We start from the raw sequence: 19860 nt of genomic DNA, 5'->3' as shown, positions 1-19860 counted from the left end.
TCCATTGATTTCGCTGGGATTAGTCCTGGTTTACTGGGATTAGCAAATGAGGCTCAACATTTACAACATGAAAACAAAATACATTAACATAAGCAGAAAAGGAACAGAAAACTCATCTGCTTGGGGTTCAACACAGCCTTGCAACCCTGGATAATCAGTACCCTCCCAAAGACATTTCACCCTCTACCTTCCAGCCAGCCGCTCTTAGGCCTTGTCTACATACAAAAGTCATCCTATTTTAACTCTACAGGTATAGATAAAGCAGTACAATCCCTCTAGTGTTGATGCAGTTATATGCCAGTATAAAAGAGGTTACACTAGTATAGGTTATTCCTGTATAGAAGGGGAAAAAGTTATACTGATATAAAGCACCTTTATATAGGTATATCTGCATCCAAGCTAGGGAATGTTCTGGCATAACTATATTCATTACAATCACAATCCTAACCAGCACAGTTATGCAGGTACAAAATCTGTGGGTAGACCAGCCATTATAGCCTTTCCCCGGCCACCTTTGGAAGGAGACTGAATTGAGGTTAGGCCCTTGTTCGCAGTGTGGTGTCACACCAGCATTACTGAACCTTGTGATCAATACACAGCTGCTACCGGATCATAAGCTCATTGGGCTTACTTTGTCGGCGGCTGAGAGTCGCGTCCAGGGTTTGTCCGCCCTCCTGTCATAGTCCTGAGCATCTGCCACTTCCACGTAGTCACTGAAGCGGATGAGGATCTTTTTCTCACGCAGCTCTTCCACTGTGGGCCTTTGGCTCAGCTGCAGGTACAGGGGGAGAAAGGGCACCGAAACTTGATTTCTCCCCGCCCGCCAGTGCTATTCTTTGAGTTGTTTTACAGGCAGAATGATCATAATGATAGTAGGTCCCAAAGGTAACATGGCCAACTTCACTGGTTTTAATTACCTTCTGCATATTCAGTGGCTGGAAGACAAGCCACTGTTTTGCCTTCTGAATACCAGATATGAGGGTGCAAAAAGGCCCTAGAGTTGGAGTAGCTGGTTGCAGGAAGATCCCTCAGTGGCACAGAGCCGGAATAGCAACTTATATGCCATCCCCCCTACGGCTGGAGTAGGGGCAGTAGGTTGGGGAGGGACTGTGGCTGGAACCACAGGCACAGGCAGAGCCAGATCAGGAGAACACAGCGGTGACTAGCCAACCTCAGGCACCTCCTAGAGAGGACCAGATGTCTCGATATTATTGGCACTGTTGCAATATTAGGGGCTTTGTTTAATATAGGCAACTATATTCCCTCCCACCCCCCAAAAAAGTGTCCCGATTTTTGACATTTGTTATTTGGTCACCCTGGCACCTCCCCACCCCACACAGCCACTCCTGGGTTGTGATGTGTGCTCTTTTGCTGCAGTGGAGGCTGCAGACTGAGAAAGTGAGCCTATCCCTTTCTGAATTATGAGCTAAACATGACAAAGCGCCATTACTTACCGTTGTAATACCTCATGGAAAGGAAGGCAGGATGGCTTTTGCTCATTTAGCTTTTCACTTTATGCTTTAGTTTGATTTTATGTCACAGTATATTGGATTTTTAACAGATTATATTGAGTACAAGAAAAAATTTCAGGCACATATTGCATCATGTCAAGAAACGACCTTCATTGTTCCAAAGCAATTTTTCAGAGTTTTGCAGAAAAGTAGGCCAACCATGCTTAAAAACACAAATCAGAAATAATATACCCATAGTCCACATATACCATAGTCAGCTATGTGAAAATACTGAAGGGCAGAATTTGGCTGTAAGGGATTTATTCTCTTTGAATGCATAGAATTCCCATTACTGTCAATTGGAATTATATGTACTTTTCTAAAGAAGAGACTACATATATGTATTCGATGCAAACAGTTCCATTAATCCAGCATTATGGCTGAACAGTTAAACTCACAGAATGTAAGAAACTGCAAAAGTTAAAGTTCCAATAGCAATTTTAACTTGGCCATGTTGCCCATACAATAAGCCTTATGGCACAAAATACATTTTCTATTACCTTACACCTTAGTCCATCCTGTGCTTTGCTGTACATTGGGCTACCAACATTTGCCATCCTTGCCTGTCAACTGCCCTTCTCTCCAGATCTTCCCATTTCATGTAAAGATGCCTGATGTCGTTCAGAACTGTTCGTTTCCATGTTATTCGCAGTCTTCCTCTCTCTCTTTCTTCTTGTGTTTTCTGGCTTCCATTCAAGGTTGGTATTTGGTAAGCCTTCTTTTTCCATTCTCAGCCACTGATGTCTTCTTTTGTAGATTACTTGTGAGAGGGTGCCTTGTCCAGTAATTTTTCTGACTTCCATTTGTCTGCCTATCTCTATATGTTATTCCCAATATTCTTCTTAGACATTTGTGATGAAATGCAACAGAATATGGATGGAGGAGAAAGTGCCGGAAGAATGGACCCTCGGTATCATAATCAAGGTACCAAAGATAGGTGATCTAAACAATTATTCAAATTGGAGGGAAGTAACACTTCTATCTGTCACAGGAAAAGTATTAGCAGCAGTCCTCCTGAACAGGATGAAAGGAAAGATGGATTCTATCCTACGTGAACAAAAATCTGGATTTAGACAAAGGAGATCGTGCACAGACTCTATTTTCACCCTGAGATGGATTATTGAGACCACAGTTGAATTCCAAGGCAGTCTTGCCAACAATTTTGTGGACTTTCAAAAGGCATTTGATAGTATAAATAGAGAAACACTGTGGAAAATTATGAAACAATATGGAATTCCAACAACATTAATCAACTTTATGAAGGCATTCTACACCAACTCAAAATGCTGCATTAAAATGGAAAATGGATTGAGTAAGCCATTCAACATTTTATATACATAACATATAATGCTACCCAGTTAACCAGAAATGGTAAATACTACACATGTGCAACACAGCTAAGCTAATAGTGCTGGGATAATCTTAACTTTTGCATTTCTTAATTTTGATTAAAAGTTTCAAATAAGCCGAAGAGCAACATTTTCAAAAATGTCTAAGTGACTTAGGAGCCTTCATCCCACATTCAAAACTGATAGGCCCCAATCCTGAAAGGTATTTAGGCCATCAATCAATATGAGTTAGGTGCCTAAATTCCTTTGAGGATCTGGGCCGTACATACCTCCTTGCCTAAATTCTAGTGACTTTCAATGAGCTTTAGGCTCCTATGTGCCTAAATTGTTTTTGAAAACCACTTAGATGTTTGAAAATTTACCCTTTGTGATTTCTGTGCAACTCCAATGTTACGTTAACATTTTTTCATCAATGTTACATTTCCTAAGCTTTTTAAAGGAACAAAGATAAAAAAAAAGACCATACTTAACAATGATACCATTTCAGTGGTCCCAATTAGGCTGCTGCTACTGTATGGATGAAAATAGTTTTATGCAAGGCTGATTTAACAGGGAAGGACCTTATTGGTTTACAACAGAAAAAAGAAAGATTACTATTTGCAGAATATTGCTGATGCAGCCAAAATTGCAGAGATCCTAAAAGCAGCTATTTTCTCTCACATCATCTTTGATATGAAGTCAGAGTTTTATGGGAGGATTTTGTGGTGTGTATTTTATTAAAACAATTCAATCGTTTTTACGCTAACTATACTAACAGTGGCCTGAGAACAGTAGCTACTGCCTATGCCCAATCCCACGCTCAGGAAAAACAGCAGATACTGAGCATGCTGGGTTGGGCGGGGAAAATGTACACTGTGATGTCAAAGTGGGGCTTCACTAAACTCTGCTAACAACATCGCAGGCCATCTTGTTTTTTTGAAAACAGTGCATCTTGGCTGGTACAATATTTTTTGCTACTTTTGTGAACTATTTGTTCCAGACAATAATACAAAGCTATCTTTGGGATACACAGTACTTTGTCAGTCAAGCTGAAAAGAGAAATGTGTATAAAGTACAACTGTCTCTGTGGTTCTGGCCACACAATAGAGATAACCACAACCAATAAAGTTGGCTGAAACATGATTATGTTGTAAACACACACTCTTATTACTTATCAGGGCAGAAAAAGCAAAACAACACCTGCAAAACAAGGTAAAGAGCCATTTATAGCCAATATCGGGGTTAATACATGGTTCTTGAACATGTTTTTTTCTGTCCTCAAAAGCAAGAAAAACAAAACATGTTTGGTCTGTAACCATGGTAATTTTTATCTTGTAGATGGTCCTTCTCTCTGTGTATTACAGTTCACATGAAATATGATAGTAAATTATGTATCAGGGGTTATGTATCTGTTAAAATAATAGAGAAACAAATGCTGTCAACTCTGTTAACATTAGAGCACTGCTGTTCAGGCAGGTCTGCAGCAGCTAAACATGATTCTCTCGCCTCTAAATTTTTATCTAAACCGCAAATGAATCAGTAAGAAAATACCCAAACCACCGCTACATTTAAATAACATCAAGGCTGGAATGAAAAGCCAGGACATTCAAAGATAAGGTTGACACTCCATCTTTTATTAGCCTCAAGTGCCTCTTATCCCCACAACATGAATTAAGGACGAAGTGTCAGTGTTATCTTTTCATTTCTGAGCTCTTGTCAGTTCATGACAGACCCTGGTCGTTATTTAAAAGTAAGTTTTTTTTTGTTGGTATTTAATACCCTATTTATATAGTAGGTGAGGACATTTGATCAAAAAGATGAAAGCCTGTAAACTAAATGCAGTTTTTAAAAGATGGATTCAAAGGAAACATTGAAGTCAATTTTTACAGACTCTGACTGATAAATTACTGCAGTCGTTTTGGGGTGAGGGAAGGTTTTTTTTATACACTCGTTTTTCTTTCATAGCTCCTTGTCCATTTCCCACATTTAACCTGGTTTAATATTTGGGCGATGCTGCCATACTAAATAATTTGCTTATTTTCCCTGCAGGAGGTAGACACGAGGATGCTGTTTGATGCACAGTGGCATACAGCACCAAGCCGATGTGTGGGTATATGAATGGTGCTTCTTACATGTCCAGGAGGCACAGGCGCCAAGCGGCTTCAATGCCACGGAACTTTGAACTTTATTTCATGGAGGTGTGTTAGCTCAAAATTGCAACAAAGGCTTGAACAGCTTAGGAGTAGGGCTCATAGGTGCTATGGTAATACAAAGAATATTAATAATTATACATATTCACATATATAATTTTTATAGTAAAAATATTTACACACACTAAATACTCAGTACGTTAAACCAAATAAGGATCTGATAAAAATAAATAAAATAACAGACCACTACTGTGTGTGCTTTAGATAGGCAGCAATAAATACGGCTGTTATTTACATAGTTAACATACTGATCTGTTAGCAATTCATTTTGGTTCTCTATTTCAATTAAGTCCTGTTATATACAGTCTCTCTTTGGGTCCAGTACTGCACAGGATGAGCACCTCTTGTGCACTGCTAAGCATCCTCAGCTCCCAGTGGGTCTGATTCTCCAAGGTACAGAGAAGCCTCAAATCCTACTGACCTCAGTGGCAGTTCAGGATGCTCAGTACTTTGCAAGACTGTATCCTTAAGCAGAAAAACAGTATATACCACTTCAGAGTTTGTTCATGGCAAGGACATTCAGGTGATTTGCTCTGAGACCTTTGCTGGGAATTTAGTTTATATCTCATGAGCTACAGTATCTTGGGTCAAAAATAACTACTTAGTGGACAACTAGCAAAACTGATGACTGCCTCCTCATAATGGTCAAGTGGGTTACGTGACCATTATAAAAACAGTGAAACCTGCCCCAAATATTCAAACAAGAGCCTGACAAAACTGGTTGCTTAATGAAGGTGATCTACCAAAAAAGATGGAGAAGAATTGTATCCAGTGGATGAAGTCCTGGCTTCATCAAGTCAATGAAAGTTTTGCTACAGACATTGAAGCTAAGCTTTCTCCTAGTGTGCTTAGGGGTGCTTTGGGGCACGTTTTAGGATGGGAAGTTTTCTAAAAAAGCTGGTGTTCACTAGTACAGGTTTCAGTGTCAATATCTGGAATGAGCCCTAACATTTTTTAAGCAACATAAAATATGGGCAGAGGGAATTCTCATTGCTTCCATTTGTGATGCCAATGAGATATGCATGTATCTTTTCCTCCTTCTGGTGTATACTGTGTGTGTGTGTGTGTGTGTGTGTGTGTGTGTGTGTGTGTGTGTGTGTGTGTGTGAGAATATTGGGGAGTATAATCCCTTGGGCTGGATATTGGTCTCACAATAGGGAAATCAGGAGGAACTCCCCTGAAGTCAATAGAGTTCCATCAGTGTAAACGAGATCAGAACCAGCCCTCTGTATGGAAGCAGGGATAGGGAAAGAAGGAGATTTCTTTCAATGTTGCCAGGAACTCTGGAGATAAAACAGCAGCTAATTTCAACCTTTGATAACAACCCCGTTTACAAGCTAAAACAAACCAAAGTGCTGTCTCCTCAGGTTGGCAAACCAAACCACCAATCCCCTGTATAGCCAAGAATAACGTAGGGTTCAGCAATCTGCCCTGGGGATGTTACTGGGTATGCAACTAAAAACAGAACTTGCTCTGAAGTTCTACTGTGACAGCAGCTGAGGGTTTGTCTATACAGGGAATTCATGGGGAAGTCAGTGTGAAATAGCAAAGATGTGAATTTAAAGTGCAATAGCTATTCTGCACTAGCTCCCTGTGTACACTCTTACTCTGCACTAAGAGTGCCTTTGTGGGGTTTAGATTAATCCACTTCCAAAGTGGCTAAACATATATCAACCAAGGAATTGTTAGTGAGGAGTAAGATTGTCCACATGGGAAGCTAGTGCAGAATAGCTCTTCTGTACTAGCTATTATGGGCTTTTCACCACACACAGACAAGCCCTAAGATGTTGCTGTATCCCGTCACTTATTCATCATCTTCTTAGGGTTCTATGGAAGTTCTAATGGGGAATTTACTCTTACACTATCCATCCCAGTTTCCAACAAAACTCATGCGCCGGTAACAGATGATGAATTCCTTGCAGCATTTCCCGATGACTCAGAATCTCTAAAGGAAGGTTACTCATCTGTAATCAGAATTCTTCAAGATGGACTCTGCACGGTCACACACTTCGGATAAGCCAGTGGTGCAGGTCATACTGGAGTAGCTTCTAATAGCAGTGTCTGTTGGAGTGCCCCCTTCCTTGTGGCTCTGAATGGCTGGAGGGCAGGGCTATACCATGGGTGCCTGATGGGCCAACCACCTCAATTCTTTTCATCCCACCCCCCCTGCAGGTACAAAATTGAAATTAGGATTCTGAGGAAGAGGGGGAGGTGGGCAGGGAGTGCAAATGTGCAGAGTCCACCCTGAAGAACTCAGGTTACAGGTGAGTAAACTTCATTCTTCTTCAAGTGGTCTCTGCACATCTGGGGAGTTTGTCAAGCAGCATTATTCTCTCTGGACAGTGTGATGGGCTGCCTTGCTCAAACAGAGATTGTCATACGGCATTACCAGATTGTGGACTTTACTTCCTCTTGCTCTTTGAGCAGCAGCCACCACCACCAATGAATCTGAAGCAGGATGCATCTGGCAGGATGGGAACTGGCAGGATACAGCTGGTATAGCTTGTCTGATTCTTTTAAATTGTCTGTCCAGATGATGGATTAGACAGGTATTTACTGCTGACACTAATAAACCATGGAGAGCTGGCAGGGTAATCGTACTCCTAGAAAGTGAACCCAGAACACTGAAAACCAGGTGTGTCATTTCTAAGGTTACCAAAGGGAGAGTTTAGAAAAACGGCAGGGCAAGAGACACCCCCTCCTGGGCCCTGGTTTCTTTGCTGTCGTTAATTCTGATACATCAGATCCTTATTTAGAAAAGAAAAGAATAATGTAGAACTAATTAAAATCTAATTGAAGGCTGCTGCACAGGGAACGATCCAAAGACCTGGCAAGGCTCCTGGTCCATCTGCTCCTGTGGTCGGAAGGAACGAAGGCTGTCTGTGTGTCATGCCCTGACATTCAGAGCTGCAAGGGGAGAAGCGGGGGCCAAGAGGGTGCTCCCCAGGGGGCACTGCTAACAGAAGGTTCTGCTCGGTCAGGATGCACTGTCAGTTCATCCCAAGAGCGGGAATGTGCAGAGGCCACCTGAAGAAGAACATGTAGTTTTGGCCCTATTTTCAGTAAGAAGCTGCAGAGAAGGCTGAGGCACGACAGCTGGGCACTGTATTCACACTCTCATGGGCCAAGAAAGCCTGCACAGCCAGGAGCGCTATGTAAATAACTAGAGAGACATGTATGTGCATAGTGAAATCCACAGAAGCTGGAATTAGACTTCCAGGACAACACAGGCCAAAAACCAGTTTACAAAACCAAACTGAACTTTCTGTGGGTTAGGCTATCAGCATTTGAGCTATACAGGAAACAACTGTTACATTTTAAGTTGCCATACGAAAGAAGGAAGAGGAAACAATTTGTACAGACTCCCCAACAACCACTGTGATGTTCATCTGCAGCCTTGGCCGTCTTCCCTCACCATCCTGAAACTCCTTGATGCATCCTGCTGACCCACTCTCTCTCTCCCTGTCTTTCCAATGCTTCCCCTACTATGAAGTTTCTGATCCATCTACAGTGCCCCCAGACAATTGATCCTTTCTTTAGGAGTTCCACACACAGCCCAGGAATGTGTTACTCCATCCCTGATCTGGATCTAGGTCCATGAGAGATTTATTTCAGGTTTCAGATTTACAGTAAATCTAAGTTGCTCTTTGAATAGCACTGAAGATTTCTGTGTAATGAAGCTTATGAAATCATCAACAGCTCCTTTCCAATCCTTTCTGGGCTTTGAAGAGGTCTCCATTTGGATGCCTGTATTAAAAATGTAACCTTTAACAGTTTGCCCGTGGGGTAAAATCTCATGTCATTATAGTGCGTCATATTTCAATACATCATCATGCTGTGACACAAGGCCAGCCCTAGAAGATTTTCAAGGACACTGTTAGTGGTGCCCGCAGCCATACGTGTATTATGCATGGTGCATAGCATTGGCAGTGGTACCAACTGGACAGCAGGTTTGCCCAGAGGTGGTGGGGGGAAGGGAAAGGGGCAGTTTGCCATAGCCTCCCATTTGAGAGGGGGGGCACCCAAATGAAATGGCGTTGCAACCTGGCATGGGAGGTCACAATGCCACTCAGGTTTTGCTCAGTAGCTCCTGGATGAAGTGGCTGCTGGGCAAACCTGAGGGTGGTTGCGAGCCTGTATGTCAATTTGCAATGCCCAGAGGAGGGAACTGGGCCCAGCCCCATGGGACAGGCGCCCAGCCACCGCAAAGTGAACGTGGTTCACGTGAAGAATTTCTGGAGGCGCCCCTGGTCACTGAAGTGGAACTATTCCATTGAAGGCAGGATGGTCTCACAAAATCAGATGGGTAACAATTCGTGTTGTTTAATGTTTTTATGGTTAAGAGACTTTAGAATGGACACTACAGAACCATCTTTCCCATTGTTAAACATACAATGCTACTTGAATAAAGCTCTGCATATATTACATCACCTTGAATTTGCTCTGTGTGTGCGTACATTAAATACCACCCAGAAACAGGCAGGTACAGCGGAGCAAACGTTTGGAAAGACCAGTTAGCTTTTTCCCTTATCTCAGGTTTAACATCTTTTGCTAATAAGACTCCAGTACAGCTAGGTAGAAAGAACCTGTCCACAGTACTCAAGATGCAGAGACATATTGGGCCATATTCATGAAAGTGAGAGCTTGGGGAATAATTGTAATCTTTCTGAAATTCACCAGGTACTTGGCATTTCTAATTGTTATTTGCCAACTTTCAAACTTTATTCATTCCTTCTCTCTAGCGATTTCTGAGCATTTGTTATCTGCAGGGGCACAGTACATTCGTAAATCATGGCAAAATCCAATAGTAGTGAAGTACCATGATTCTTTCTGTATAATTACAGACAATTAGAAGCTGTCAGTAGAACAATTAGTTTAAAAATTGAAAACAGATAAACAACCTAAGCCATGTATCCACTTAGGGCTTGATCCCAGGATCTTTCCATGCACAAAGCTCCCACTGAAATTCAGTGTGATTATAGTACGTGTAGGGCTCATGAGACCATACCCTTATTTAGTAAAAGTCCAAAAACGGCCAAAAGAAACCTGTCTAGAGTGTGATATGAGAGTCATAGAACCTAGTTTAATGGGAACGGAGGGTGTGCAGTAACAGGCTCAACTGTTGCTATTGTTTGCAAGTGCAAACAGGAATTGCCTGTCAAGTAACTGAAATCTTCAGGATCACAGGTATAGTTGCAGTTATATAGTAGACCAGTGGTCAGCAATTGGTCGATTGCGATCAATGGTTGATCCTAGAGGATCTCCCAGTTGATCGTGATCTCTGGTGGCACAGGGGGCTGCCGCTAAGACAAGCTCCCTGCCTGTCCCGGCCCCATGCCGCCCCCGGAAGTGGGCAGCGCGTGTCTGGGGGTGGGAGTCTCCCTCCACGCGCTGCTCCTGCCTGCAAGCACTGCCCCCACAGCACCCCAAGCCCCAACTCTGAGCCCCCTCCCAAAGCCAGTACCCCAAACCAGCCCTGAGCCCCCTCCTGGAGACTGCACCCTAACACTCTGCCCATTCCTGACCCACCTCTCAGAGCCAGCACCCCATACCCCCTCCTGCACCCCAACTCCCTGCCCCAGGCTCAGCCCAGAGCCCCCCCCCACACTGCAAACCCCTTGGCTCCAGACCAGAGCCTGCATCCCCTCCCGAACTCCAACCCCCTACCCCAGCCCAGTGAAAGTGAGTGAGGGTGGGGGAAAGCGAGTGATGGAGAGAGCAGGGGATGGAGTGAGTGGTGCAGGGCTTTGGGGAAGGGGCCGGGTGGATCCTGGGTTGCCCTTAAATTCAAAAAGTGATCTTGGGCATAAAAAGGTAGGTGACCACTGCAGTAGACAGAACACTTTAGTCCTGTAGCGGTGACCTCTTCAGTGCAAGAAGCTGCTCTTGCCTTCTGCATTTCCTGAAGGGCGGGTGTGCGGTGGCGAACTGTACAGTGACAGGGCAGGTTGGTTTATGAAAGCCAGATTCTTTGGTAATTATTTGTGTGTGTGTGTGTAATGTTTCTATCTTGCATGTTTGTTTAGCAAATAGCACTACCATTTGGACTGGATTCCTGTACATGTTTGCCTGTCTAAATACAACAAGAATGAAAGACTTGCAAAATGATATTTGCGATTTCTGTGCAGAGATTAACCTGAGCTTTGCCTTGAAGTAGGTGCAGTGTGAATTGATTCTTTTCCTCAAACATCAGTATAACAGGATGGCAGTGGAAGTGTGCTTAGTCTTGTCAGGAATTTATGGGTTTTTTTTTTAAACATTTTAGCTCAGTGGGCCAGATCCTCATCTGAAAATTGGCATAAATCCATTGACAAGATAGAGCTATAGACTGAGACTCTGGGCCATTATTTCTAAGGATGAAAGAAGCCAGGTTGGACAAAAGATGAACTGACCCAAATATTAGCCTGGAATTAAAACTTTTTTTCAATATTACAACATATATCCTGTTTATAGGCCTTTATCAGTTTTATTATTTATATATTTTACAACGCTCTGTTCAACTTCTTGGTGTTTATAAAATTGTTTGGACAAGAGAATTATTTAATAGTATGAGTTCACAGTAGTGCTTCTTCCATCGCTCTCCTCATATGGGAAATATTGATATAAATTGGCAAACAAACATTATTTAAAAACAACAGGCAAGGTCCTTAACGACTATAAATTAGTATAGTGCCACTGAAATCAGTGGCTCTATGACAGTGATGGGCAACCTGTGGTCTGTCGGGGTAATCCACTGGCAATCCGCAAGACTGTTTACATTGACCATCCGCAGGCACGGACACCCACAGCTCCCAATGGCCAATGGGAGCTGCGGGAACCAGCGGAGGACTGCAGGTTGCCCACCACTGCTCTATGATGATTCACACCAGCTCACCAAGCATATATAAAATTACTACTGTTTAACCTTAAGAGTAGAAAAATCATCGATGGCAAAGACCTATTAGATCATCCAGTCCATCCTCTTCTGCCAAGACAGGATTGTTCCCTTTCCTGCACTAGACACTATTCTCCACTGGTTTGTTCCTATCTAGTTTTAAATGTTAAGGTACCAGTTCTCTTCCATTAAAAGTCCATTCCCCAGTATAATGTGTCTTGAGTAGGATTTTCAAAAGCACTCAGCATGGTGTTAACTCTGCTCCCATAGAAATCATTGGGAGCCACTGACTTCAATGGAAATAGCATTCGATCAATGTTAAGCCTTTACTCTTACAGGCTACTCTTAAGAAATGCTTTCCTGCTCTTGAGCCTAAATTTTCCTTTGCTCAATTTTCATTCCATTATTTCTAATAATTGCCCTGGAAGTCCTCAGAGATGCTCCTCTCTTTCCCCTGGGTTTTTGCCCTTAAAATGCATAGACAGTTGTTTAAGATTTTGTTCAATAATATTTTAAGTTCTCTTTTTAAAAAGGGTGCTCTGGAAAAGAAAAAGGCAAAGGTTTATGCAGTCACTAGAAAGTTCCTGGACTATAACAGTATAAAAATTGCCTCTCACCTTGCGTGTTAATCTTCTCTTTATCTCCCGTTTTTCCTCCTGCTCCTCTTGCTCATTCCGAGCTAGAAAAAGATTTACATAATTCTAGACTGTTGGCATGATCAAAATGCACAGTATAAAACAAATAAGCCTCTATAGCAGTATACCAATTCATGGTCCATTTTGGTTAATTTCATGGTCATGGGATTTTAAAATTGTTAATTTCATGATTTCAGCTATTTAAATCTGAAATGTCACAGTATTGTAATTGTATGGATCCTGACCCAAAAAGGCATGTGTGTGTGTGGGGGTGTGTTGCAAGGTTATTGTAGCAGGGATACCCTTTTGTGCTGCTGCTGGTGGCGGCACTGCCATCAGAGCTGGGCAGCCAGAGTGTGGCAGCTGCTGGCTGGGATTCCAGCTCTGAAGGCAGAGTCACCACCAGCAGCAGCATGGAAGAAATGATGGCATGGTATGGTATTGCCACCCTCTGTGCTGCTGCCTTCAGAGCTGGGCCCTTGGTCAGCAGCCTCCACTCTCTGGCCGCCCAGCTCTGAAGACAGCAGCACAGAAGGAAGGATGGCATGGTATAGTATTGCCACCCTTACTTTTGCGCTGCTATTGGCTGGGTGCCAGGCCAGCAGCCACTGCTCTCTGACCGCCTAGCTCTGCAGGCAGTGCAGAAGTAAGGTTGGCAATACTGTGACTCCCTTAAAATAACCTTGTGACCCCCCCCGACACTTCTTTTTGGGTCAGGACCCCCAATTTGAGAAACACTGGTCTCCTCCATAAAATCTGTATAATATAGGATAAAAGCACACAAAAGACCAGATTTCACAGGGGGAAACCAGATTTCCCAATCTGTGAGGTGTTTCTCATGACCGTGAATTTGGTAGGGCCCTACTTATGTTTCAGGGCTTGTCAGATGCAGAGAAAGTCCTTCTGGGAACAGCGAACTTCCCTACTCATTTGCTACTGCACTTTCTTCTATGTCTCATGAAATAGCCACATCTTCTGCCTCAGTATCAGTATGAATTTTACTTCTGTGTGTGTTTCACTTTTTAGCTTTACCAGGCAGACAACCAGTGCTTCGGAAACCATTGTCTGCATTCTGGTGGCCCAGCAGTGGACAGTGATAATACAGCTAGCCTCTGAGAAGAACAGGCTGAGAGGGCAGGAGCTCGGGAAGAAGCAGAAGTATTTTTTCCCTGGCCACAGGATAATTTGTCCACAGCTACTCAGTGGAGGGTCTGGAAACAAAACTCACAACAGGGGTAGTGGGTCAAGTCCCAGACTCAGCCTGCCATTATCTGAGCTGTTGTCTAACAGAGTGGTGAGAAGATCCTTCTGATACGGGCTTTGCATAGCACAGCACAGGAGCACAACAGCCAACTCTGGGGGCAACATGCTTCACGGACTAAAACCAAATAGGCCACATGGCAGTTTCTTACCAAGACAAGCCTGTATCACAAAGGCTCAGGAAAGTAATATCTAGCACTGCCAGCTCTATTAAACTTTCACAAGCCTCACTGGTCTCTAAGCGTAAAAAACAGGCTCAGGACAAAACTTTCCAAAACTCTTAAAAGTCACAGTTTCAAAAGTGACTTAGGCACTTACAAGTCTATATCTCATTGAAAGTCAGTGAGATGTAGGAATTTAAACAATGGGATGTCAGCTCCTAAGTCAGTTAGGGCTTGTCTTCACTGCAGAGTTAACCTGAGAATAACTTGAGTGTTGGCTGACCCACGAGGGGATACTGGCTAGAATCAGCCTCACTTGTCACTGCTAACACAATTAGTTTGTGTAGCTCGAGTGTTATTTCACTGTGCGCCTGGCTCTCACTTGAGCTAGACTAACTCAAGAGGAGTTAACTCTGCATTGAAGCCATATCCTTATTTAGACTCTTTTTTTGAAAAGTTTATCCCATTGTCTAGGTACAATCATAATACACAGATAGCCGAGCTAACTAAGCAATAAGCCACAACAAAGTGTTCATTACTGAGCTGCTGGAGCGGGCTCCTAAGATGGAGTACCTTCAATGAATCAAGAAATAATAATAATAATAATATACTATTACTTTACACATACAGTCTATTGTATACAGAGCCTTTCATCCAAGGATCTCAAAGCATTTTACAATGGTGGGTAAATATTACCCCTGGTTTAGAGAAAGGGAAACTAAGGGCTGTTCTACACACAGCTGAAGCACCGATTTAACTGAACTGGTGCTGCAACCAATGTCGCTCAATCCAGGCAAATCCCTACTGTAGGTATTCTTAAAACTTTCAGTTACCAACTGAATTAAGTTAAGCCAATTTAAGGCACTCAACTTGATCTAAAAGTGTCCACACCAGGAGTTTATTTATTTCGTCATGCATCTGAGGAAGTGGGTATTCACCCACGAAAGCTCATGCTCCAAAACGTCTGTTAGTCTATAAGGTGCCACAGGATTCTTTGCTGCTTATTTAAAACGAGGCAGTTAAACTGGTGTTCAAAGTGGGCACAGATCAGCCACACAGCACAGAGAAGTGATTTGACTTGTCCACGATCACAGAGCAAATTGGAGGCAGACCTAGGATTAGAAACCGGGTCTCCTGATTCCCAGTCTGAGGCGATAATCAGTGGAGGTGAAATCCTGGCCTCAGTGAAGTCAACGCAAAACTCCCACTGACCTCAGTGGAACCAGGATTTCTCACTACAAATCCACCAATTCAATACATGCTGCGCATGATTGTCTCCTATTATAATAGGGCCCTTTAATTTCAAATGACAGATTTCCAGTAATACTTTTAAAATAAAATTTTCTGGAGGAAGGAATTTCATGCTATAGCAGAAGGATAAGAAGACAGCAGGGGACAGATCCCAAGCACCTTTTCTATACTATTTGGAATACATGTATTGCTAAATTGTTTCTCTTTTTCTTAGTTTTTTTAAGTTCCCTGAATAGGTTCTCCCTCCAATCAGTCCCCAATCACACTGATTTATCGTTCCACACAGAATCTAAGGAGCTGATCCTGTCAACAGTTTACTCAAGGGAACAGTGCCATTGAGTAAATCTTTGAAAGATCAAGCTGTTAATTGGGAGATGTAAACAGCTTCTAACAGGGTTCAGAATGAACAAATTGGCTAAAAGGCTACAAATAAGTGTCTGAAAGGGCAGAAATGAAGCTTCTTAACAACTGCACGATTTTTCCTGTCTCCTTGTTTCCTTCAGCCCAGTTACCAAGCTTTAGAGACAACTGGGTAGGGTGAAACCTTTACCAAGTGAAAGCTGGTCATTAGCAATTGTCCTTGTCTGAAGCCAGAAAGCAATTTATTTATTTAAAACACGGCTAAAATTGATGAAGTCCTTTTAGAACTAGAGAGGTTACAAAACTGTTGCTTTGTGTATTTTGTTTTAAGTGGTCAGGAGAGCCCCTCTTTCTCTCTAGCCTCTTTGTGTGAGAAGAACTGGAATTTTCAGGCGTGACGTCAGTGCCAGTCTGACATTTCAACCAAAATTGTGTCAGACCCATCAGATCCAATCTCCTTGCCTTTTTACAGGGAATTCATGCTCATTGAAGGTGCCAACCTGGCATCCTTAAAAGCTGAAGTCCTCTCTTCATCACAGATGCAGTCACCATGCAAGTTTCCTCACAGACTAATGTGCCTCACTCATGCCTTGGAAGGACCCTCTGCATGGGTGAGCAGTTCAGTCTTCATGCTTATCCAGCGCACAAAACCGCAGGGTGCTGTGTTCCTCACCCAAATTGCTTCCTGCTCTTGACTCCTATTTAAGTCAATGGTGGTTGAGGGCATGTTGCATCTCACAAGAACTACCCAGCACCTTCCAGCAGTATGCCCTCAGCTCCTCTTTTGAGACAACCATTTTTACTAGTGCCATCTGTGGCAGTGGATTTTGTGCTATGAGTACCTGTGGTTTTGGAATTCAATCAGCAAGACTATCTTGCTCATTCCATCACAGTGGGGCTAGGAAATGGACAGGTGATCTTTGCATGAGCAAAGACTGGCTGAGTAAATACATTTTGCCTCATTTTGTTTCCCACCCATGGAATTGATACTGACACAATTGCATTTGATATAACAACACAGCGATGTCAAATGTGACAAGTGCATCAAGGAAATTTCAGCTCTAGCCACAGAGGAAAACCTACCTACTCTGAAAAACAGCATGTGCTCATTTACTGCATTGTGAATTAGGCTAATAAAAATAGCTCCACTTGTTTGGGATAAGATCTTTGGACTTAATTTTCTTGTTTCACATCATCCATCCATCTAGCTATGTTCTTAGATATATATTTAAATTGCATCACTGAACTACTGAAGGGGGAGTGAACAATGCTGTCTTATAATGCTGAACCATACTGGAATCTGATGGTCCTTAGTTTGGATTTTTAATATTTGATGTTTTCATTACATAATATTTCATTAATTTCCTCATCATGTAGGCGCTTCAGCAAAGGCGTGAGGTGGCTTATAAATACAATTATTATATAACAATTTCCCCCCCCAGTATTTAGGAAATTTTCATTTACCAAGACATATGGAGTTCTATGGTAGATCCGTGTTTTATTTAGGTGCCAAAATGTAGTTCTAGATTTAGGGTAATAGTTTCAAAGACACTTGGTCACTTAGGAGCTAAGTCCCATTTTTAAAGAAAAGCCCTAAATGAGACTTAGGTTCCTAAGTGACTTGGGCATGTTTGAAAAATTTACTTGTAACAGCCTACCTTTAGAAACCTAGGTTTTAAAATGTTGGTCATTAAGTTATGGTTCAGACAATGCTGCCAGAGCTGCAGCCTGGCCCCCGCGTCTTCCCCTGCACCAGTAACAGTGTGGTGGTTACTGGTTATGCTCCAGTGCCAGATGATGGGTGGTACCAGATGGCTCATGCTGACTGGGAATTCTGGGGTGATAATATGAGCTCTTTGGAGAATCTGGTTCTAGACACATCATCTCTTTTTCCAATAATTTCCCCCAGGAGAATGATTCCCTCCACCTGACATGCCATAGAAGTTGAGAGAATATAGTAGGAGATGACACACTCATAAGTGAATGATAGCCCCATATCTGCTTAAATTGGCTCTGATAGCTAATCTAATCTTATCTCTATATCAGGCCTGCACAACTCGTAAAGCGGCGAGGGCCACATTACTCCAAAGAAAACAGTTGAGGGCCGAAAACTCCCAGCCCCACAGAAACACCCCTCCCCAGGGCCACCCTGCCCCGTAAAAAGAAACCCTCCTTCCCCTGCGCTGCCCCACCAAAACAGCTGTGCGCTAAAAAGGAAGGTTTGGGGTGGGGAGGTGATATTTTATTTTAAATCAACCGAGGGCTCCCATCTGAAGAGGTGGCTGGGAGCCCTCAGGTTAAATTAAAGGGCCCGGGGCTCCGGCGGCTGGGGGAACCAGGCAGGGCCGGTTCTAGATTTTTTGCTGTCCCAAGCAAAAGAAATTTGGCCGCCCCTCGTCCCAGCCCTGGGTTTCCCCCTGTACCCTCCTGCTGCCCCAGTCCTGGGCTCTCCCCCCACCGACCACACTCCCTGCCGCCCTAGCGCTGGGCTTCCCCCTTTCCTCCCCACCAGTGCCCTCCCCTCACCCTGCTGCTGCCCCAGTCCTGGGCTTCCCCCCACCAGTGCCCCCCCAGCCCTGGGTCACTGGTAATGCTCCCAGGGCGGGTCATTCAGCAGGACTTTTGGATGTGCACAAAACACAGACAGGATTGGTTCCCATATGGTTACAGAGCTGCAGTAAAGTGGAACAATTTTCAGCTTGTGTGATTGGAGGATATCCGGATGCATATTATAAGACTGTCCTACATAAATGAGGAAAAATTGAGGTGCCTTTATTATTCTTTTGTTCCACTCTTCCTTTCTATGGGGAATTTGCCAATGCAATATCACTGTCTTCCTTTTAAACAAACAAAATGGCAATGTCTGTTGAAAATAGCAATTCCAGTTCTAATAAGCATTTCTTGTTCAATTTTATCCTACTTTTTCTACAGCAAGTTACAGTGGATCAGTATATTTGATTTGGGAGAAACGAAGTAACAGCTGCCCAAACTGAGCTTGAGCACTCCTGAATTTTGAGGTATTCAAATCTGGAAGGCAGGTGCTGCGGGGGGGGGGGGGGGGGCCTGTGGGCTCCGCAGGGGAGCATGGCAGCAACATGTCTGGAGCTGCATGGAGCCAGACACGCTGGTCTGAGTGGCACGGTAAGGGGGCTGGAGGTTGGAGAAGGGGTAAGGGGTTCCAGGGGGCAGTCAAGGGACAGGGAGCAGGAGGGGTTGGATGGGGCGGAGATTCAGGGGGGCAGTCAGGGGACAGGCAGCAGTTGGATAGGCATGGGAGTCCCAGGGATTTATCAGGGGACAGGTAGGGGGTGGGGTTCTGGGGGAAAGTTGGGGGGGTCTCAGGAGGGAGCAATTGGGGACAAGGGGAAGGGAGGCTTAGATAGGGGCTGGGGTCCCAAGGGGCAGTTAGGGGCAGGGGTCTCGGGAGGGGGCAATCGGGGACAAGGGGAAGGGAGGCTTAGATAGGGGCTGGGGTCCCAAGGGGCAGTTAGGGGCAGGGGTCTCGGGAGGGGGCAATCGGGGTACAAGGTGCAGCGGTGTTAGATGGGGGTGGGGGTTCTGGGGGGCAGTTGGAGCAGCAGTCCGGGGAGGGGGCAATCAACGGCCGCGGGCCGGGATTCAAAGGGCTCTGGGCTGCTCGCAGCTGCGGGGAGCCCTGAGCCCTTTAAATCCCAGCCGCAGTTGGGAATCTCTGCGGGCAGCCCAGAGCCTTTTGATTCCTGGCCGCAGCTGTGATTTAAAGGGCGCAGGGCTCTCCGCCGCTGCGGGCAGCCCAGCACCCTCTGACTCCCGGTTGCGGCTGGGATTTAAAGGGCTCAGGGCTCTCCGCCGCTGCGGGCAGCCCAGCACCCTCTGACTCCCAGCTGTGGCTGGGATTTAAAGGGCTCTGGGCTCCCTGCCGCTGCGGGCAGTGCAGAGCCCTTTGATTCCCTGCCGTGGCCAGAATTCAAAGGGCTTTGGGCTGCCCGCAGAGCGCTGTGTGCGGGTGATTTAGAATCCCCCCGCGGGCCGCACAGTGAGGCTCTGTGGGCCGCATGCGGCCCGTATGTTGTGCAGGCCTGCTCTATATCTATAGCTACCTGTCTATTGATGTGCCATATTTACAAAAAACCAACTACTGCAGTGCCAGCACATTTAACTCCCTAACTACACCACTGAAACATGTTAGAAATTTGATTTCATGGTATTTAATCAATTAATTTTACTAATTTCTAGAGAGCTAATCATCCATTACATGCCTCTAGGATTCTGTTCAATGTAGAAATAAAAA

The 19860-nt window shown here is 44.1% G+C and overlaps 1 protein-coding gene across 11 annotated transcripts in view; it reads right to left on the bottom strand.

The window, feature by feature from the left end:
• Nucleotides 1-19860, bottom strand: part of PHACTR1 (phosphatase and actin regulator 1) — a 483984-nt gene that overhangs the window by 44604 nt on the left and 419520 nt on the right. For all 11 annotated transcript variants that reach the window (XR_003999047.1, XR_003999046.1, XM_030552418.1 and 8 more), the window contains 2 exons: nt 12541-12602; nt 632-772 (listed from right to left, as the gene is read on the bottom strand). Coding sequence is in view for 9 of the 11 variants with exons in the window: in XM_030552418.1 (XP_030408278.1) it covers nt 632-772; nt 12541-12602 (203 nt within the window). In the remaining 2 variants the exon portion in view is untranslated. The remainder of the gene's footprint in view (nt 1-631; nt 773-12540; nt 12603-19860) is intronic.

This window comes from Gopherus evgoodei, chromosome 2 (assembly GCF_007399415.2).
Source record: "Gopherus evgoodei ecotype Sinaloan lineage chromosome 2, rGopEvg1_v1.p, whole genome shotgun sequence".
Classification (NCBI taxonomy): domain Eukaryota; kingdom Metazoa; phylum Chordata; order Testudines; family Testudinidae; genus Gopherus; species Gopherus evgoodei.
This window is presented reverse-complemented; position numbering and strand designations above follow the sequence as displayed.